Source organism: Acanthochromis polyacanthus, chromosome 7 (assembly GCF_021347895.1).
Source record: "Acanthochromis polyacanthus isolate Apoly-LR-REF ecotype Palm Island chromosome 7, KAUST_Apoly_ChrSc, whole genome shotgun sequence".
Classification (NCBI taxonomy): domain Eukaryota; kingdom Metazoa; phylum Chordata; class Actinopteri; family Pomacentridae; genus Acanthochromis; species Acanthochromis polyacanthus.
The window spans coordinates 19417655-19440009 of record NC_067119.1 but is presented as its reverse complement, the minus strand read 5'-3'; the positions used below and the strand labels follow the sequence as shown (position 1 = coordinate 19440009).

At 38.8% G+C, this 22355-nt stretch overlaps 1 protein-coding gene across 3 annotated transcripts; it reads right to left on the bottom strand.

The window, feature by feature from the left end:
• Positions 1-172: 172 nt before the first annotated feature.
• Positions 173-14176, bottom strand: LOC110952713 (leucine-rich repeat-containing protein 43). 3 transcript variants are annotated; one of them, XM_051951230.1, is made up of 12 exons: positions 13939-14174; positions 13485-13697; positions 11584-11694; positions 11239-11378; positions 5585-5823; positions 5284-5447; positions 4158-4329; positions 3639-3778; positions 3461-3550; positions 952-1158; positions 665-767; positions 173-405 (listed from the first exon to the last, which is right to left on the bottom strand). In XM_051951230.1, the coding sequence occupies exons 1-12, from the start codon at positions 14023-14025 to the stop codon at positions 275-277; spliced, it is 1797 nt and encodes a 598-aa protein (XP_051807190.1). In that variant the 5' UTR covers positions 14026-14174; the 3' UTR covers positions 173-274. The 3 variants fall into 3 exon arrangements, with proteins under 3 accessions (XP_051807190.1, XP_051807191.1, XP_051807192.1); XM_051951231.1 differs by having other exon boundaries at positions 704-767; XM_051951232.1 differs by lacking the exons at positions 173-405; positions 665-767 and adding an exon at positions 2257-2388 and having other exon boundaries at positions 1035-1158; positions 13939-14176.
• Between the last annotated feature and the right edge of the window lie 8179 nt (positions 14177-22355).

The following is a 22355-nucleotide window of genomic DNA, read 5'->3' as shown; positions in this document are numbered from 1 at the left end:
TTTACAGTTTAGAAATGAAGTTCACATCGTAGCCTCCATCTGGACAAACTACATGCATCTCATGTAAAGTGAATACCAGTAGTTCATTATTCATTTGTAGGTTTTGGGTTCCGCAAAGATTTTTTTCAAAACATTCAACTGTCTACATTTGAGGAGGAAATTGCTGAAACCATCATGCCATAGTAGATTTAATGTGCAGTTCAGTTCAATAGTACATTCACCATCAGCAGTCAAGAGAACATACAGAAGAACGGAGCTCTGTGCTTTCCAAGGGTCAGCGAGGTAGTACGAGTTGGTGAGCTTCAGAGGCAGACTTCCACTTCTCCAGCTCCACGCTCACCTCCACGGACACGGAGTCGTCTGTGTGGACGTCCAGCTCAGGCTTCTTCTTTCCTTTTCCTTTGCCTGCACAGAGCAACATCAATAGGAGGATTTAGGAAAGTCAGACTGAAATTACTTGGCATTACTTGGATTGAAGTTTCAAACAGAGCCCTTTACTTTTAGTCATCTGCATCAGCATCCCCTACAAGATAGAAACCATATGCGGTATAAAATGAGGCTAATATTAAAACACTGTCTAAAGCTGCCCTGATTCTTCTCCTTGATGTGGTGCTTTCATCATTTAGTTTATTTTAAGCCAAAAGCATTTTTAAATTATCTAAACCTTTTACGGATGCTGTGTTCTTCTGTCTTGCAGTGCTACCTTCTCTCCGTTTTGACTCTTTCTCCTCCTTCTTCTTGTCCTCTTTGTTTTTCTTTCCCAGATCCTAAAGATAAGTGTGGAAAGAAAAAAACACATGAAATATCTCCTTCACAGTTTATAGTCCTGTTGTCTGCCCCACATGTGGCGAGTTTCTTCTCCTGCTTTCAGTGAAGCATCAGCACCAGTCTGAGGTAAATGGACCAATAATGGTCATGATATCTGCAGTGGTTTTAGTTATGTAACCTCACCTTTTGAGGTGTTTGCGGAGCTTCCACCTTAGAGTCTGAGTGCAGGACGCCGAGGTCGCAGATGACGTTGACCTTTTGACCTCCTTTGACCAGGCTTTGCAGAGGGACGTGTGCAGAGCCGAGGATTCTTCTGATGGGGGCGTCTTGGACCAGCTCTGGGACACATTTCTTCTTTTTGTCTTTAGTGGAACCAGATTTTACAGGAGACTACAGGAAATTACAAACAAAAGCATACACATCCACGTGATTGGTTGTAGGTGCTGGAGAAAAACAGTTATTCATTACAGCTGTGCTCAGAAGTTTACATACTCTGGCAGAATTTGTGATTTTTTTTTGTGGCCATTTTTCAGAGAATATGAACGATAAGAGAAAACTAATTTTTTCACTCATGGTTGGTGGTTGGGTGATGCCACTTATTGTCAAACAAGCTGTGTCTACTCGTTTTAAATCATAATGACAACAGAAACTACCCAAATGATCCTGATCAAAAGTTTACATACCCTGGAGATTTTGGCATTATAACATGCACACAAGTCAGCATAGTCATCCAGTTTCAGGTGTGTTAAAATCTCCATCGGCTGTTCTGACTGTACGTTTCTCTTCAGACATTTGTGTAAATTCCACGCAACTGATAAGAAGGAAGTTTTTCCCATGGGTACAGGACACAAGTTACAAAAATCCAAACATCTTACTGACACAAATGGGTTTGAATGGCTGCTAAAGGTAACCATCCTCACCTGTGATCTGTTTGCTTCTAATCAGTGTGTATTAAAGGTCAGCGAGGTTCTGGGCTCACGACAGATCCTTGCATCTTTTCTAAACCTTTATTTATTCTCAAAAGGACATTGAGGTGTCCCTCATTTCCAGTGCTGTCGAGACTACAGGCACATTAAAACCACAGCACCATAAAACAAGCACAAAATAATCACTGTGAACAATAATCTCATCAGCGATAAGGTAGATAAAATAAAATCAAGCAAAACAGTTGCAATATGAAACACAATAGTTAGAAATCAAAGTTCTGAACTCTGAAATAGAAGGAAGAACATGAATTTTTAGAGGGTGTTGGAGGATGTTCCATGAGCTTGGGCCATCAAAAGAAAAAGCTTTTTTACCGTTGCTAGAGGTACGGACCCGTACTCGTAGCCTGTGGCCTACGGATACGGCACTTTCCATTTGCCAATCAGATACGCGAGATCTGGTCACATGACTCCCGGTAGACGCTAGAGGTACGGACCCGTAGCATCGGTACTACAGGTACGGACCCTAAACCTAAACCTAAACCTAACCTTAACCTTTGCTTACCTTTCAACAGTTTGCAGTGGTTAGCAGCTTCTTGAGTCGCGAGACTCGCATACGGGTCCGTATCTGTCGGCAAATGGAAAGTGCCGTATCCGTAGTCTGTGGGCTACTGGTATGGGTCCGTATCTGTAGACACTAAGAAGTAACAGATCAGTAGAGCGAGTTGTACAGCGACCAGCATTCCACTCTAACAAGGATGAGATGTGAGGTGGGAATTTTCCAAAAGATATATAAAAGCCAATGCTTGTTGCACCTCTCTTCCAACCAACCTTCTCATACAGAACACAATGATGAGTTCTGTACCCGTCACCAGTGATAAGTCTAAGAGCAGAGTGGTATACACTGTCCAACGGCTTTAGAACTGAAGCTGAAGCACGTCTGTAACTCACATTAGTCAACGACAGGTAACAACACAGCTTCAGCAACTCTTTTCCTACAGAATAAAGGAAAATCTTTCATCCAGTGCTGCACTGACAATTCTGAGTCATGGGAAAAGCAAAAGAATTGTCAAAAGATCTGTGGAAAAGGGTAATTGAACTGCATAAAGATATCCAAGGAATTGAGAATGCCAGTCAGCAGCATTCAAACTGTGATTAAGAAGTGGAAAATAAAGGATTCTGTTGAAACCAAACCAAACACTAATTTAAATCCTAATCTTTTAATAGAGCTCATACTGTGCATCACTGCTGTATGAAGACAGTGCTGTCTGCTGAAAAGTGCACCTTCAGCAACCATGATGCATTTTAAAACTGCCTTTTTGCTGCAAAGATTTATGCAATGATTGATCACATTGAAATGGAGGCTAACATAAACTGTGATTTTTGGATGAGAATAAAAAAGTGTGACTGCACCTTTGACCAACAGAAAATTACAATATCCTACCTGTTTTGTGACCTGCTACTTACATTGTTCTCTACAACCCCTTTTTAATTTGAGGTTTTACATCTCACAGATACATACTTGCAGTTTTTCAGGGACAGTAAGATCACCCAGAAGATTTTGTTCTTCATTATGAGTCTCAAAAGCACATGAGTTTTACTAAATTTCTTCGATTCACAAGTAATCAGCTGGAATACCACATCAGTTGCCATGGTAACCCACATGCATTTTCAGTTGTCACGGTTTCTTTTTGAACCTTTATCCTGAATGTCAGCTCATTGATCTGCCCACAAGTTGTGACTCGATAGTCATATCAAGTCAAACTCACTTCTTTCCCTTTCCCGCCTTGCTTCTCTTTCACAGTTTGACTGTTTTTTGTCACTGGGGCATCTTCAGAGGCTGCAGGCCACGACAGGACCTAAAATGTCAAATGCCACAATATAAGTCCTGGTACATTTTACATCCAAACATGTATCTCCCACCTCAGATTTATTTTGGTTTTATACCTTTTCCTCCTCTAGCCTGAGATAAAGTCCTTGATTGAGGAATTTCTTCAAGTCTCCCAGAGAACTAACAACGTACGTTTGCGCATCACTGAAGTCCATACACTCCGACCACGTCAGCTTTGATGTACTGTGACCAGACACTGTAGCAGGCAGACACACACACACACACACGCACTGTGGACAAATAATTGCTGTGTGACACATGTAGTAGATAGTGTCTGATAAACCGTCAGCATAGTCATCTAGTTTCAGGGTGTGTTCAAATCTCCATCTGACTGTTCTGACTGTGTTTCTCTGAAGAAATTTGTGTAAATTCCACACAACTGATAAGAAAAACATTTATCCCATGGGTACAAGATACAAGTTAGAAAAATCCAAACATCTTACTCTTTTATATCCTTCTGCTGAATGCAATGCAGTGAGAACCTGTTGATTTTTATCTGTATGAACAACTGCTTCAGCTCTATCAGTATTTGTGTTGGACGTGCAGCTCCACAGAGATGCTACATGAGTTATTACCACGCATAGCATCAGAGCAGGCGTCCTCAGTATTAACCACAAACGCTTCAGTGTCTGGTTCGGACATCTCTCGTTTACATTTCCTGCTTGATATTAGATCAGTATCACATGAGCCATCTTCTATCACATGTGCTGTGGATGCTGTGTCAAATTTAGCTTCACTGTCAAGGTTCTGTGAACAGGAACATAAAAAGATAGTGAATTAGAGATTGTGAAAACACGCTGGTTTCTGTGTAGTGTTTGAATTTTTGCTTTAAGAAATGATTGCATAACAAGGCATTCAAAGCAAATGTGCACATTGAACAAATACTGTAAGAGATTTCATATGTTTATGTACGTTTTCTCTATTAAGCTGAATCTCTTTCCTGCAGCTACATTTGGCCTGATTTTGTGGCATCAGTATCTGAGTTACATCTTTACCTTTGAGGATAAAAATGTATGCACATGCCCATATATACACAGAAAGAGCTATTGGTTTGTTGTAATTTTGAATTCTTCCCCATACTGGCTGCAATGAAGTCGCTTCCTTACATGCCACTACAGGAGGTGAAGGCAACAAATTCACAGTCCTCACTCTGTGTGAAAAACAACAACTAAAATAATCTCAATAAACTTCTGAAGTTCAGCTGAAACCAATATTAGTGGTGTTAGATCAGGTGCATATTTTCAAAAGATAACAGAATTTTTTTGTTTGACAAAGCTTCCCGTTCGTGTTTCCTTGCATTCCTTGTTGAGGAGGTGCAGAAGGATTGTGTGCCAAGGAAAGAAGAAAGAATTTCCTACTAAAAATGTTATTTTGGGAAGGGATGTCTGTGCAACCAGTACAGACCAGAAGAGCTATTACAGCAATGGATGACTAAAAATGAATGTATGAGCATGTGAGTACTGTTTTAAGAAAATTGTGATTTTTTTTTTGTTGTTGTTGAAGGTTTTACATGTGAAAGAAATGTGTGCATTATTATTGTTATTTACAAAATAAAGTCCCAACATGTTAGAAGCAACATCATAAAAATATATATACTTGACACACATTTGCTTTGAATTCAATTTCCAAATGTGGCATTCTGGATCACGGTATACATGCAGATGTTTAATGACAGTGAACAGTGTCGGAAGGATACATCACCAGGTCACCAGGTGTTTCGTGACTAAGGAACTCGTATGTGATAAAATAGCTGAAAGAGACAACAGGGAAGTCAGGAGCGTTTTCCTCCACACTCATCAGCGGGTCTGGGATTCCTCTCACTCTTCCCACATTTACTGTGGCTGATGCCGTGTCTGCTATCAGCTCTGTGCAAAAGAAAGCAATCCTATTAGAAACTGTCAGCACGCTCAAAACATCAGCTGAATTACGTCCATCCTCACTTGGGAAATTAAAACAGGAAACATGAGCCCACTCAAGTGTTCTGCTTGACAGCACATCTCACCACTCATCTCGGCCAACCCTCTAAAACGATGTCTTTGCTCGGGGGAGATCCACAAGGCGTCCAGACAGGAGAGTCCTGGGAGATGGTCCACAGTGAAGCCCGGATAAGAGGGTGCCAGGGTGAAGGGGTTTCCCTCCAGCACCAGCGTCTTGAGGCGAGGGAGGGAGCTCAAAGCTTCCAGTAAGGACCGCTGGTCCTGGAAGTCACAGTCACTGAGGTCCAGACACACCAGCTGTGGCCTGAAGTCAGATAGATAGATAGATAGATAGATAGATAGATAGATAGATAGATAGATAGATAGATAGATAGATAGATAGATAGATATTTTATCATTTATTCATCAATTCAAGGCATCCACTAGCTCACACGTTGCATTCAAGATAGGTAAGAAAACAATGTATAAAAGTTGGTGCAATTAATGTGAAAATCATGCTGGTTGAAGAAACACATTCCAAAAATGCTGGTATTTTCAAAAATTGTTCGTATAAAAGTGATTATTACAAAAGCTGCAATGTGTAATGGCAAAATGGTATAATGTGAAAATAGAACTAATACAGACCTGGTGACACAAATAAACTGTGTTTAGTCCAAGCATAATGAACTAAGCAGCCCATCCTCCCACTAATTTTCTAATAAAACACTTCCCCTTGTTTAAGTTGTTTAACTGGCCATCAAATGTGTTTTAGAAATTTTATGGATTAATAAATTGTTATAAATTGTGTATATCAGAGTTCCCACTCTTTCCCTGAAATTATTTTCCAGGACTTTTCCAGGACATTTTCAGCCAGTACAGACACATGTTATCTGTTGAAGGATGTTGGGTGGAATATAGCATCAGACCAACTTCCAAGGTCTACAGTAGCGAATTTTAGCTGGAATATACCATTAAACTCACCTTTTAGGTCTACATTGGAGGATTTTAGGTTGAATTTTTCTTCCAAACTGTCTTTTAGTCTACATTTAAGGATGTTTAGGATGGTATATTCTTCCAAACGAACTTCTCAGGTCTACATTTCAGGTGGAATATTCCTCCATACTAGCTTTTTTGGTCAACATTGAAGGATTTTTTCTAAACCACCCTTTCAGTTCTATATTTGAGGTTTTAGGTGGAATATTCCTTTTAACCAGCCCCTCAGGTCTCTTTGAGGATTTTGGATGGAATACTCGGTTAAATCAACATTTTAGGTGCATGTCCAAGGATTTTTGGTGGAATGTTCCTTTAAGGTGGATGTGCGAGGACCTTGTAGGTGGAATACTTCCTGAAACCAACCTTTTAGGTCAACATTCAAAAAATTTAAGGTGGAATATTCCTTTAAAACAACCTAAATTTCATGTTTTGATCATTATCAAGTGAGAATCTTCAATCCAGACTCCTTATAATGACGTTTGAGATTTATGCTGCTGTTATTTGTTTAGTCCAGACTAAATGACAGAAATCCACAACTGTAATTTTATTTCAGGACTTTGGTGATTAAATGTCAAAACAAGCCATCTGACTCTAAAACAGGGGTGTCAAACTCCGTTCCTGGAGGGCCACTATCCTGCATGTTTTAGATGTTTCCCTCTTCCAACACAGCTGATTCAAATGATCAGGCTCGTTATCAGGCTTCTGCTGAGCTTGATGATGAGCTGATCATTTGAATCAGGTGTGTTGGAAGAGGGAAACATCTAAAACATGCAGGATAGTGGCCCTCCAGGAACGGAGTTTGACACCCCTGCTCTAAAAACTCAACAGCTTTACAAACTCTAAGATCAAACTCTCCACAAGGATCTAAAAGAAGTTAGACTTTTACATGAGAGCTTTAATTATTCTTCATATACTTCCTGAAAAGTTTGGTCAATAAAAAAGACAAAAACTAATATTTTCAGCTGAACTTAAGACAGACTTTGTGATTTTTCTGCTCACATATTGTGTTGTTGTAAAGTTACTCTTTCAAATAAATACCTGCCTAACCCCCTGGAAACCAGCATTTCTCTTGTTTTTGTGTCGCTCCTCGGCGACCCTAGACTGCTGGTCGTAATGTTTTTTGAGCAACACACCATACTTTTACGTTTTTACAGTGAAGGTTCTACTATGAAACCATTTTAACATGTTCAGACATTCTACGTGTGAAAACTCAGAGGTTTCAGGTATCGGAAGGTGGTTTTCAACTTTCTTTGCTAACTTTCCGCTTCAACTTTAAACTAAATTTACTTCACTAAGCCAGCCCTCTGGACCTCCAGTAAGCTGTGTTCCTATTGACTGTCCAGGTGACTGCTTGGTGTTATCAGGAACACCTGAGCAGCTCAGTGTCTTCCTGTTTTATGGCTGCAGTCAAACATTTCCTCTGCTTCTCTTCACTGAACTGGGTTTGGCTCTGTTGCTTTAGTTTGTTCTTTAGGCGTTAGCTTGCAGCTTCCAGTAGTAAAATCGACTTTAATGTGTTTCTTGGTGTGTTTTAGTGGTTTGTACTGGATAGTTGTCTTGGTAAATGTTGTTCTTTAGCAACAGTTAGCACATGGTACTAGTGTGTGTAGTGATTAGTGGATTTGGTGCAGCTGAGTTGTGTCTTTATCTTGGCTGTAGTGAGTCTTTAGAGGTTTTTGGTCAGACATTCTGTATTCTTGTTTGTGAACCAACGTTGGTTGTCCAGAAGGTAAGAGTTCCTGTCCTGATTCTCTGTTTAAAGAGGTTCTCTGGTAGGTAGCAGGAGATTTTAGTATTTGGGCTGTGCCAATTTGATTTTTTTACGGTTTCATTTGGATGACTATCTTGAGGCCCCTCCATGTGGTTTAGTGAGGTTTTCTGGAACAGTTCTATCCCCTGGACACAACATATTTTATTACCATGTTAAATCTTTTTTTTTTTTTTTTAAATGTCTTTGAGTTTTAATAATAGTTTTAGCAAAGTTTTTTTTTTCTCTTTGCTTGTTTAATTTTGTCATCTGTATGAAAGGTGCTAAACAAATAAAGTTGAATTGATAAACTGAATAACTGACTAAATCATGATTGTGACAACAAAAACATTAAAGATGAAATGTTTTAGATAATTAAACCTTTAACAAAATGCAATTAAACAAAAATATCAAACATTTAAACAAACATTTAATTAGATTATTAAACTTTTAAAAAGACAAAACATTTAATTTAAAAAATTAAATGTTTAATTAGAAAATTAAATCTTATAAAGAATAAAACTTTAAATAGGAATTAAATACAGAAAATACAATGAAGCATCTAAAAAGAAAATTCAACATTAAAAGTTGGTAAAACAATTAAGAAGAAAAACCTTAAAGATTTAATGGAAAAATTAAACACTGGGAAAGAAAAGGAAATTTTTCAAACAAGCCGATAAAACATTTGAAAAAACAATTAAATATTAAAAAGACAAAACATTTCAAAATTAAATCAGACATTAGACAAGAATAAAAGGTGAGAAAAGAGCAAAACTAAACATTTAAGAAGAATCAAACTAAAGACAAAACATTTGAAAATACACCAGTTAGACTTTAGAAGATCAAATTAAAGAGAAGAGACAATAAAACGATCAAAAAGAGCAAAAACAGATAAAGGCCTTAAAGCATTTTCTAGTCTGAAATGAAACATCAAGTTGTTTCTTCAAACATTTCCTCTTTATATGTTCTTGGTTTGACTGTGGACAGATTTACTAAAAACTCATTTCAGAAAACTGCTTTCCAGATAAAGTCTACTAGTAGCTGAAGGCATCGATCAAACTGTTACCTTCTAATGTCCACAAACTTTACTGTTCAGTGAAGAGAATCAAAGTTTGTTCAGGATTTCTAAAGAACCCACAGGTGAAGGTCTGAGAAGAACTCAGATGGATGGTCTAAATGTGAAATCAAGACTCATGGTCACAAGTTTTAAGGCTTCTGTGAACCAGAAAGTTCAGACTAACTGACGTACTAAGAAACTTTTAAAATTTCAGCCCTCAGACTGTCTTAAGGTTCAAACTAACAGAGATCTACTCAGGAACTTAGAAGATATCAGTCCTTGGACTGTCTGAAAGTTAAATCTAACAGAGATCTACTGTGGGACTTAAAAATTTTCAGCCCTCAGACTGTGTGAAAGCTCAGGTCCTGAGGACTCAGGAGGTCTGAAGCATAGATATACATAACATAGATATACATATAGATAACCTAAGCACACAGCTAAAATAACAAAGGAGTGGCTTCAGAACAACTCTGTGACCGTTCTTGACTGGCCCAGCCAGAGCCCTGACCGAAACCCAATCGAGCATCTCTGGAGAGACCTCAAAATGGCTGTCCACCAACGTTCACCATCCAACCTGACAGAACTGGAGAGGATCTGCAAGGAAGAATGGCAGAGGATCCCCAAATCCATCCAAGACTCATGGCTGTACTAGCTGAAAAGGGTGCTTCTACTCAATACTGAGCACAGGGTCTGAATACTTATGACCATGTGATATTTCAGTTTTTCTTTTTTAATAAATTTGCAAAAAATTCTACGTTTCTGTTTTTTTCTGTCAAGATGGGGTGCTGAGTGTACATTAATGAGAAATAAAATGAACTTTTTTGATTTTGGCAAATGGCTGCAATGACACAGAGAGTGAAAAATTTCAAGGGGTTTGAATACTTTCTGTACCCACTGTATATTGTATGCCTTAATATTGTCCAGAAGATAAGGTGACAACAGACATGCATGCACCTAACTTATAACACTGTTGCATTTACAGGGGGAGAATAAATATTTTTCCAGGATAAGTTAACCGTTTCCAGGACATATGACCCTTTTTCTCATTTTCCATATGTTTTCCATGACTGGAAAATTGGTCAGTCATTTTTCAGGTTTTCCAGGACGCATGGGAACCCTGTATAAGTGGTTCGATATGTTGTTTTCCAGTGTCACACAGGGCATCACACATACAGCTGTATGTGGAGGGTGTGCTATATTCCTGCCTTAACCCTGGTGTTGTCCTGTGGGTCAAAATTGACCCATTTTACAGTTTGAAAATGTGGGGGAAAAAATATATTTTTTCACAGTGAAACTTCTGATGTCCACATTTTCAACATTTTACTGATATATATGTAGTCGCTTTGGATATTTTTAAGAAATTTTTTGGAAGATTCTTACTCATTTTTTGAAAATAGTTACAAGAATTTTGCCAAATTTAGAGTATTTTTTTTAAAATAAAACTTTAAAGGGAATTATTTGAACTTTCTTCCTGAAGGTTTTGCAAATTTTCAGAAATTTGTGGAATTTTTACTGAACTTTTGGATTTTTTTTTCCACACACAGAAACAATACTTTTTTTGGGTGCGCATAAGTGAAGACAACAGGAGGGTTAGTACAAGCCTATCATGCTTCAAAATTGCATGTCATTTTGTGCATCCCCTTTCAGACAATGAAAGCAGCGAGATCAAAAGATCTTGTAACACTGCTTTGTCATCGCACACGCCAATGTTGCCTCCGTCACTGCAATTTACTGACAGACTGCCATCGAATTAGCACAAGAGTGAAACCACAGGGGGTCAAAGATCAGAGAGAAATTACAGTGAAAACATCCTGTGATGGTGTAATTGTCTTACAACATTATCTGACGATCAATTTTAAAAGTACGCAGTTGCACTTTGCTCTTGACCTGGTTTTGGTTTATCTCGTCAAAAACAAAAAGGCTTGTTGAATGTGAGAACTAACCAATGTCTTCCTGTGAGATGAGAGATATCTTCACGGGAGCCCAGACTGTTGTGGCTGAGGCCGAGGTACTGTAAGCAAGGGGGCAGGCGGCCGGTGAAGCTGTTCAAAGACGACAACCGGTTTGCACGTAGCTCCAAAATCTTTGAAAGGAACATATTTGCAGTCAGTTAGTCATCATTACGTTACAACTTATGTCAATCAGCCATTATCACAACGTGTGGGGAAAGAGCAGGAAAAAGTGATATTTTTCTGCCCTTTATGACATAAGCCACTATTTGTTGCATTAATGCTGCGGCAACTACTGCAACACAATGTTATCTGATAAGCTGCAGGACTGTGACTCGCCTTCAGACTGCTGGGAAGGTTCTCTGCCTGGATTTCAGAGATTTGGTTGGCACTCAGCACCAGTTCCTCCAGCTTTGAGAACTTCAGCAGGCCGTCGTCAACGTCTGACACCTGAACACAACACGGACAAAACATCAAGTAGCCGCACATTTTTAGGAAAAGACAGTTTCTATGCAGGTTTTAATAAAAGGAGACGTAGAGATGGAGAGGCTGAACCTATATTTCCTTTTCAATACAATCTTATGACATAGCACTACATGGAAGCACAACATGGAAGTGATTCAAGTTATTAGCAGACAATTGACAATGTTCTGGCTTTGGCAGGGCCTGGGCCTAATGGCCCTGGAGCTAGTTGGCCTGTGGGGGCCTGCTGCTGCCCTGGGTGCGGGCGGCTCTCAATGATGGTGTTTCCTCTTTCTGGTGCTTCTGCTCTCAGCCAACCAACGCTATTATTTCTGATGTAGAAGTGTGTGTGTGTGTGCGTGGCTGTGTGACTGTCTGCGTGTGTATGTGTGTGTGTTGATAGGGAGTATGATGGGGGCAGGAGTTGGGAGGGATGTGGGACATTGTCTTTTTAATTTTAATTTTTTAACTTTTTAAGCACTTTGTGCTACTTTATGTATGAAAAGTGCCATAGAAGTAAACTTTGATTGATGGATTGATTGAATTAAATGCTTTAAACAAGGAGAGACAAATTAGATCAATGGTCTCCGCAAGGATTTGGACATTTCACTGTTCTGATAGTCATTACCTGGGCGGCAAATTAGGGTTTTTGTTTAATATTTCTGGCCTCCTTGATTTGACATTCGGACAAGTTTTGTCTTTAAAATATTCCTTAACCCTCCTGTTGTTCTCATTTACAGGGACCAAAAAATATTGTTTCCTTCTCTGAAAAAAATCCAAACATTCATCAAAAATTTCTGAAAATTTGCAAAACCTTCAGGAAGAAAATTCCAATAATTCTTTAAAAGTTTCCCTTAAAAGTTTTATTTAAAAAAAATTCCCCAAATTTGGCAAGAAAATTCCTGTAAATATTTTTCAAAAAATAAGTAAAAATCTTCAAAAAAAACCTAAAAGTATCTAAAGTGATTACATATATATCAGAAAAACTTCTAATATTTTCTTTAAGAACATTCACCAAAAAAAATCAACCAAAATCCGGCAAAATTTACTAGATTTTGGTCGATTTTTTTGTGAATGTTCTTAAGAAACATTTTAAACATTTCTTTTTTTTCCACCAAAAAATGTTCAAATGTTTCCCAAAAATGTTGAAAATGTGACATCAGAAATTTCACTGTGAAAATATTTTCAAACCTTAAAACGAGCCAGTTTTGACCCACAGGACAACACGAGGGTTAGGTTTACTCAAACCAATTTCCTCCACCCAGAAGTCACACAGTTATTGGAACATAGATAATGTGAGTGCATTGAAAATATCTCACGTGACTGTAGTATGAAGACTCCTGTTTCTGGACAGTCCAGTCTCTGGTGAACCAGTACTCCTGGATGTAACTACATCATGAAGACTAAAGAACACTCAAAGCAACTCTGTGAAAAAGTTATTGAAAAGCGCATGTCAGGCACATCCAGATATAATTTGCTGACTATTCTGTAGAGTAGAATTAAATCTGTCATAAGAAATGTAAGGAATATGGCACATCTGTAAATCTGTCTCGAGCAGGCCAACCCGTAAAAACTGAGTTGCGAGAAAGAAACTTGTGAGTGAGGCCACCAAGACACCTATGACTCCTCTGGTGTCTTTATTCTACAGTCACTTGACACATTCACTGACCTCACATGGTCTCTCTTGTTTAGGTTTTATCAGCTTCTCTCAAATCCCACGATTATCATAGCTAAAAAGTGCAGCATTTGGGAAAAGTATTCAAATTGTGTATACTCACTCCCTTGTCCACAATTCGAAGTGTAGTAAAGTAGCTGTAAATGAAATTCGTGTGCAGGTGTTGAGGTGTGAGCACAGCCAGCTTTCTCAGGGCCGAGGCTTGGGGGCTCCATGAATCATCGTAACGCCACGGAGAGTGATGGCAGCTCAGCAGATCGAGGAGGGAATGTGTGGACTCTGAATCTGCTCCCGCTGCACTGTCCTTTGTCTTTCGCTGGGAACAGAGTCACTCATTTACTTTATTCATTAATTTGACATGTACAGTGCTCACTAATCAACAAAAAAATGTCAACTTTCTTTGAGAATTGCCTACTTTTAACCTTCTTTTAGCATTATATGAAAAAGCAAGCTACAGTATGCAGTGATGAGAGGGTTTGAGCCACCTCCTAGACATTGTGATTTTTTAAAGATAATCTAGAAAACGATGTAGCCAGTTCACAGCTAAAATAACTCACCCAGCTGCCATATCCACAGGGAAAATCATTGAGACACAGGCGGCGAATCTTCTTCTCTAAAACAGCAGAAAGTTTGTTTGAGGTCATGACAGTCAACAGCTGCTATATGATTTTATACCATACAGTAGATTTACAGTATTTGAAGAGAAACACAGCCGCTACTGTATGTAGGCCAATGTATGCATGGTCAGCTTGTCTTTGGTCTGTGAAGAAGCCTCTGGTGTTTGTTTGGGGGTTGCCTGGCAACAGCAAAGCCTCCATCCTGGATCCCTGCATCACAGTTAGCAAACTGCTGAAGATTAAATAAAAGTTTAAAGATGGAAAAGTCATCAGGCTTAGATTTAGATGTTTTCACCTTAAATCCACTATAACTCAACAGCCCCTGACATAATTAATCTATAGGATCAGCTCTGTGTGACTGTTTTTAAGTACATTTCCAGTACAGCTGAGGCTGATGGGTAGGTGTCCCAGCTCTCCCAGGGTACAGGGAAGCAACATTAAGCCAATCGTTTTTTGGTTTAGCAGAGGTTTGCATTGCTTAGTAGCATAAGTAACACACAATGTAGGCAAAACTAAGAAGAGGGCCTGTGGGTGCTGCTACTAGTAACACAATCAAACAAAGAAAATCAAGAGCCAGTGTTGTTCCAGATAAACAAAGAAATAAACTGTGGGCTGACAAAGAACGCAGCGGAGCAAGTGCCTCAGTTAAATGAAACTAAAGACAGCTTTTGACACGATCAATCCTGACTTATTAATCAATAAACTGGAAGGGTACGGCATCAGGGGCATTGCATTAAAATGGATTAAAAGCTACTAAAGACGGAAACAACAGTTTGTGAAGTTGGGTGATTTCAGTTCAGCATGTTTGGACATTGCTTGTGTCCACACTATTGACTGGTAGTATAGGCATATGGGTAGCATCATAATTGTATATATTTTCATTGTACCTTACATACAAAAACAGAAATTGTATATTATATCAATGTTTAGGACGCTGGAAATTATCAGTCAATAATTTATGGAAAAGGGGTGGGGTTAAATAAGTGTTTCTTTACTTCTTCTCACTCCTTTTCGAATATGGAGACCTAGTCCAGAATTGTGGAATATATGGGTACTATGTATATTCATTTTCATGGGACAGCTACTGTATGTGATTTTATATTTAAAGGTAAAAATTCAACATCGGGATGTGTGAGGAAAAGGTGGCAGTGCTGCTGCAGTGTATCGAGGACTGATCTGCATGATATAAAGCAGACTTTGCAATGCAAGATTGTGGCAGAAGTTGGCTAGCCTAGCTTAGCTAGACTGTATTCCCGTTATAAGGGATATACGGGAATACGGTCTAGCCCTCCTCCATTGACACATTTTGACAGGTTTTCAAGCTCCGAGCAGATCAGACCGAACCAATCAGAGCACCAGAGGCGGGAGTTAACGATGCGTCATCTTCAGGGCCGAGTTGGCGACCGCAACAGAGCGAGGTTTCTCTCGTGCGCTTTCCTCTGTTTTGCACGGGCTGAATTTGTCCTTAAAACCTCAACAAGAAGCAGCTCTTAAACTTTTCTTTTTAAAAAGGATGTATTTTTAATTCCGGCAGGCTGTACGATAGAATGCGTAATGCTGCCCTCCACTGTTGAAAGGGAGAGCTTAGATTTTCCTCAGGACCCCTGTACGGTGAAGGAAGCTGTTAAAACTACAAAACATCATGGCGGAAAGGCAATTGTTCGGTCGCTTAGTGATTGCGTCACACATGTGTTACGCTGATTGGCTCTCTCCAATTCAAGCTGTGATCGGTAGTCCCGCCTCTGGGCTAGATTTGGTTCAATGGAGCAGTTCCAGACTGACTTTATGTGTATTTGTAATACACAATATAAAGGCTGTCTGGTCCCCAGGCAAGAAGTTGGCAGCTTCCTGTCATTATTTTTGTCGCATTGTTGTACAGTAATTGTACATCTTTCTTACACTTCTTTCAGCAAATGCACAACTTTTTACTGTATATATATATATATATATATATATATATATTCAATATTAATTCCTTGTTTACTTGGTGATTGTCTTTACATATTCAAAATATCTCAATCAGTCAGTCAATCAATCAATCAATGTTGTTGAATAAGTCTATATTTAAACCTTCTGGTTCTACTTAAAGCTTCATATAAGGAGGTTTGTCAGTAGTGTATTTCTATCTAACTGAATGAGTAATTCAACAAGATTTTTCCCACAGACCGCAAGAGGAGTGGAATCAATACATGGAAATCTTGAATAGCTGATACACCCATACATTTTTATCTCTGTTTGTCACTTCATGACGACATCTTTAGGTGGATCAGAAACTCCTTAGGCTCTAACATCCTGCTCTGCCTTAGTAAAAGCATTAGATCGAGATAAAATCAGCGCAAAGTTTATTTGACAACTCATGCTTCCAGGAAATAGAAAAAGATATATCTTGAGTATGACTCAAGCCCAGATTTGGGTTAATTTTGTCACAAATCCAGGGACACAGGAATCAGTGTAGAGAACAAACTTGGTGTTTTAATCTCAAAACGATACAGCTGGATTAGTTCAGGCCAAGGCCGTGTCACTAAACTTTGCTCTCAGTAAGCAGGAGAAGCAGTTGGGCTGTGACTTTACCGTGGTTTTACTGTAAAGGTGTTTCAACTCTTTCACACGTAGAGGGATTCTTTGGAAGTGGTTTAACAAGGAAAGAGGAAAGCTGTTCAGAGAATACAAAATTCCATTCGATAAAGTATAACAGTTTACATTTTGCTTTCTTGGGTTTTGATTGTATCGTAACAACAATTTCTAGGATATCTGTGCAGTCTATCTGTCAGGCTGTCAGGGTTTAAAATTCAACAGGTAAAGCTTCAGAGAATATCTTCTTTCCTTCAACCAAAAGGCATCAGATGTCTTAGGTAACTCTGTGGTTGTTTGCATATCCTTCCCACATTCAACCACTGTGGTGAACGGTGCCCTACAATTGCAGAAAAGATAAAGATTCTGAGTAAGATTTTTTCTGATGATAATGCCATACAGGCGTCATCTACTTACTGATGGCATGCAAGAAAAAAATCCCATGTTTCGATATATATAAGCGCAGTGCATGCCACTTTAGGACCATTAACGCAACAGCAAACAAGTCGCACCATGCGTCTGGGTAAAGGTAAGCCGGTTTTACATGACAGTTTGGTCATTTTAAGGGCTGTTTTTATGCAAAGAGTGAGAAATTGATAAACCTGTCAACATCACTCTGGGTTCTCGGTGATCAAGAGTTACTTTTTGATATTTGTACTGTGATTTTTGTTGTTTTGTTAAGTTGGCTGCCTGATTACTGGGGAGGGTAAAGTCTCAGGATGTGGTGCTTTTAATCTGAAATGACCTTTGAAGCAACATTCACTCAAAATCTATCATTCTATCAGTATAATCTTGACTTTTGACTGCAATGTAAATTCCATTTAGATTTGAGACACCATTCTATCTTTTTCTGTATCACTACTTGCAGAGCTCCTCCTGTCCTTCATCGCGATGATGCACATCGCCTTTGTGGCCTCCGGAACCATCCAAATACAGGAGCTTCGGGTCAACATGCAAGGTTTAGCACTGCCTTTGTGTAATCTAGACCAGGCAGAAAAAGATTATGTAAGTAAACTGATCACGCTTTGAGTGTATTAAATATACAGAGCACTGAAAGTGACTCAGATAAACATGGCTTTGCTTTTATGACTTTTCCATATTTCACTTGATATTGTAAAATATCACAATATAAAGTCATGTTACCTTGAAAATAAAATGACAGCTGACATCCTCAGAACTCCATCATGACATTTGTGATAATTGCTCTCAATTCTCCTGTAGGTCAAATACATATTTAAGGCAGACCCACCAGAGGAATACAAGTCAAACCGTTTTAATCTAACAGAGGGAATAACTTCTCCGGTGGGAAACACCACAAAGGAGATCCAGAACTCTCTCTGCTGCATCACCGACTACCTCAAACACCGCCTGCCGTACATCATCAGGAGCCTGGAGCCGAAGCACGGAGACGAGCTGGTTGGCAACACTACAGCGTTTTGCAGTCAGTTTGAACAGGTTGTTGAAATGACGAGCAGTGGAAACCAAGTTGCCCCAAAACGATGCCACAGAAATGAGCGGCATTGTTTGGCAAAAACTCTAGATATTTTCGAGATGAAAGTATTTGGCCTCCGGATCATTTACTCTATCAGGACGTGGGTGGAAGAATTCGCAAATATAGAGACATCCTGTAACAATGTCCCCTGATAACACTTTAGACAACAGTGTATTTATTTATTTATCTATTTATTTATTTGCTTATTTATTCATGTATTTATTTAATACATTATTGGTTTATTACGCAGATGCTGTGTATTTGGGATACTAAACAAACTATGTATTTTATTTATATTGAATAATGTCCAAACTGACTGGATACTGTCACCTACACCCCAAAGGTGCATTTGTTCTAATAAAATGCTCGGTTCAAACTGTGCCGCTTTCATTTCACACTCGCGCTGTGTCATCCTCGATGCCAGCAAGAACACAACACAAGGTTGCTTCAGCTAAGGAGGTTAACACGAACCAGCAAAAGCGGGTTTCTATTTCCTGATGGTCTGAACCTCATTCTAAAAGGGAGGATCCTCATGCCCAACCATACACATGTCAAACTGAAGATTCCTGTGTAATCTAACTGGAATTGTAAGCTATTCTGTTGGTGTGACATTCACTGTGTTGCTCTTGTAGGAGGGCATGCCAAGATGGTTAATATTTGAGATTACAGATTTAATTAAACATACCTTCATATAAGCACTAGCCTTAAGGAGTGGTGGTCTTCAAGTAATAATGTCTTAATTTTCAGAGCAAATTAGAATAGAATAGAACAGAACAGAAAAGAATAGCTTTCTTGTCATCATACATGGGGGGCATTTCTTTTTTTTCTTCTAGAAGAAGGTAATATTTATATATATGCACTGTGTGCACTGTGTGCAGCTCTTTCTATTTGCTGCTGTTACACTAAATTTCCCCGCTGTGGGATCAATAAAGATTTAACACTGCCCAACAAATTTTAACTTTTTTCTGCTGACTGAAAACTAACACCTGTTTTCACCTAATTTTGGGGTCCTGATTTCAGAAATGACATCAGTTTTTACCTATCACGTCACGTTTTTTTTTCTGTGGCATTTGGACTTGTAGTATCGGTGGCTGCCACACCCATCATGTTTAATTGGGAAAATGCCAACTTAAACCCGAATTAATTAAATTTCCTGTTGTGTTTCAGATTGAAAGTCAAGCATGGCTACTGCTCGTAGAAAGTGTGTGAATACTCCAGATGCATTTTGTTATATCTGTGGAAATTTTACTGTACCATCTCAAAGGGCGAATATTGGTGACTTTGTGAAGCGAGCCTACTTGGCTTACTTTAAGGTCAAACTTGGAGACCAGGACAAGTCTTGGGCACCACATAAAGTGTGCAAGCCTTGCATTGAAAATTTGAGACAATGGACCAAGGGAAAGAGGGAGAAACTAGCATCTGGCATTCCTATGGTGTGGCGAGAGCCGAAGAATCATATAGACGATTGCTACTTTTGCCTCATCAACACTTCTGGTTATAACAAGAAAAATAAGCATAAAATAAGCTACCCAAATCTGTATTCAGGAATTCGCCCTGTGCCCCATTCTGATGATGTACCTGTGCCACATTTTACAGAGTTTCCTTCACTTGATGAAGATCAAGATGTTATGTCAGCTGATAGCGAACATGGAAGTGATGTCGATTTAGAAGAATGCAGTCCAAGCACAAAAGAGCCAGAGTGTTTTCATCAGGCTGAGCTGAATGATTTAATGCGAGATTTAGGTCTTTCAAAATAAACATCAGAACTATTAGCTTCAAGACTGAATGAAAAGAATTTGCTCCAAGATGGTACCAAAGTAACATATTATCGCAGCAGGGAAAGAGATTTTGTGCAATATTTCAGAGCTGAGAGTGATTTTGTTTATTGTCATGGTGTACCAGGATTGTTGCATGCACTGGGTGTGGAACATTATGACCAAGTGATCATATTTTAATATGGACTTGATAAATATGCAGTTATGCCATAGAGCAAAAACCTGAAGTCCTTGGCAAAAACCATTGTGATTTTTGGATTCAGCACCTTCAAATTAGTCAGAAACAAGTCTCAGTTGTAAGTCAGCAAAAATGTTGTTGGCCAGTGTAATCTATCTATCTATCTATGACAAAAATATAAGTAGCTGCCTGGAGAGTGCACTGAAACAGGCTAAATTAACAACAATAAATTAGAAAATCAAATGTACATGCAAACAAAAAGAATTCCAACATTTACCAAAGATGCAAGATACATACAGTACAGTGTGAGGTAATGAGATCAAATAAAAACTAATAAAATGTAATAAATATGGGCAGGAGATTGCAAGTAATTAGTTCAGGTTTGTTATCTTATATCTTCACTTGATCACGTCCCTGCCTCCATATGTTAAATTAGCTATTACTACCAATAAAAAAATACACACCAGATGGCATGAAAGTCATTCATGGATGAGTAATAATAGAAAATAAAATCATCAGAGGCAGACCACAGTAAACGCTGTGATCTTTGCACCTATTACAGATAAAATCTGGTTGTCTGCAGAACTCTTACGGTATGTGTAGGTTTTTCTCAGAGAGATGCTCCCTGACAGGGAACCCCCCCCCCAAACACTAAGTCAGAATCCTGAACTTCTGTGGATTTTCCTGTGCACTCGGTGCGCAGAGGAAAAATTGAAGGTGTCGATCGTTATCTCAGGAGTCTCATAAAAGTGCTCCTCGAAAGATGGACCACAGAAAGTGTCACATCAGAGCCTGCTGTTGACCAAAACCGCCAGCTGTCATGGATTTCCGTGCTGGTAAGCATCTTCTCGAAGTGCGGCTCAAAGTCCCGCAGCTCGGTTTTATGAGACCAACGTTGCGCAACAGCTGAAAGTCTCCAGCTGCAGCTCACATCTCTGTTTCTGTGTGTTCGTATCTGACTGATCTCCACTGTTGCTCTTTCATCTTCAGTCCTCATCTTCCTGTGCCTGCACATTGCACAAGCATCCTGCAAGTCTCTGAGTAGCGGAGCCGTGAACGACACCATCCAGATGATACGGGCGGAGATCAGGAAGGCGCTGGACAATCTTGTAAGGCTTTGCTGCTTCATTGTGGAGGGATGGGAAGTTTTCCGTTTAGGGTTAGTTTATGTTCAGAACGATGTTGTTCTTTTAAATATTTTAAAAGCTTTCTAGTAGCACCATGCAGAGAGCATCAGAGATCAGACAGAGGTTTTTGTGCTGCTGCACCTGGTTCAGTGTTTCCTCAGGCAGGAGTTCCTGAAAGTCAGAAAATGATTAATTTAGATGATTGATTAACTGTTTTTAATGAAAGAAAATTATTTTTAGATGTTTAAAAAACAGAAAAACTAAGTGATTATTGCTTGTCTAATATTCTACAATAATCTATAATTTGTTTATTAATAAAAATGCATTCAGATTATTAGTATTAATAGAAAACTAACTTATTATTGCTAATCCAATGATCTACAATAATTTCTAATATTTTTAGAAAATAAAATTATTTTCAGAAGTTTTAATTCTACAAAAATAATAGACGATTGCTTATCTAATATAGGCTGCACAGTGGAGTAGTGGTTAGCACTTTCGCCTTGCAGCAAGAAGATCCCGGCTTGGACCTGGGATCTTTCTGCATGGAGTTTGCATGTTCTCCCTGTGCTTGCGTGGGTTTTCTCCGGGCACTCCGGCTTCCTCCCACAGTCCAAAAATATGCTGAGGTTAATTGATCACTCTAAATTGCCCATAGGTGTGAATGTGAGTGTGCTTGCTCGTCTGTATATGTAGCCCTGCGACAGACTGGTGACCTGTCCAGGGTGTCCCCTGCCTTCGCCCGAGTCAGCTGAGACAGGCTCCGGCACCCCCCGCGACCCTAATGAGGATAAAGCGGTGTATAGAGGATGAATGGATGGATGGACCGAGGTAAATGGAACTGAGCTGTATGCAGTTCAGTACAGTAATTGGATGGATGGATGCTTATCTAATGATATGCAATAATCTATATTTATTCTATGAAATAAAATAATTGAAATACTGAACAAAACTGAAAATAAATAACATAACTTCTTATCCAATAATCAGTAATATTATTTAACGAAATAAAAATGACATGATGTAAAAAATGAAAAAAAAGATTATTACTTTTCAAATAATTTGCAATAATACACAATTATTTTTAATCAAAGAATATTGTTTTTCGATGTTTTAAAAACAGAAAAATAAGTGATTTTTGCTTGTCTAATATTGTGTCCTAATCTATAATTTCTTTTTAAATCAATTCTATTGCCAAATCTATTAAAAGAAAA

Excerpts from the sequence above, each read along its gene's own strand:
- LOC110952713 (XM_051951230.1), bottom strand. The coding sequence starts at position 14,025 with ATGACCTCAAACAAACTTTCTGCTGTTTTAGAGAAGAAGATTCGCCGC. Across the intron at positions 13,698-13,938 it reads CCTGTGGATATGGCAGCTGG|CGAAAGACAAAGGACAGTGC; the intron begins GTGAGTTATTTT and ends CTCTGTTCCCAG. Across the intron at positions 768-951 it reads CTCCGCAAACACCTCAAAAG|GATCTGGGAAAGAAAAACAA; the intron begins GTGAGGTTACAT and ends ACTTATCTTTAG.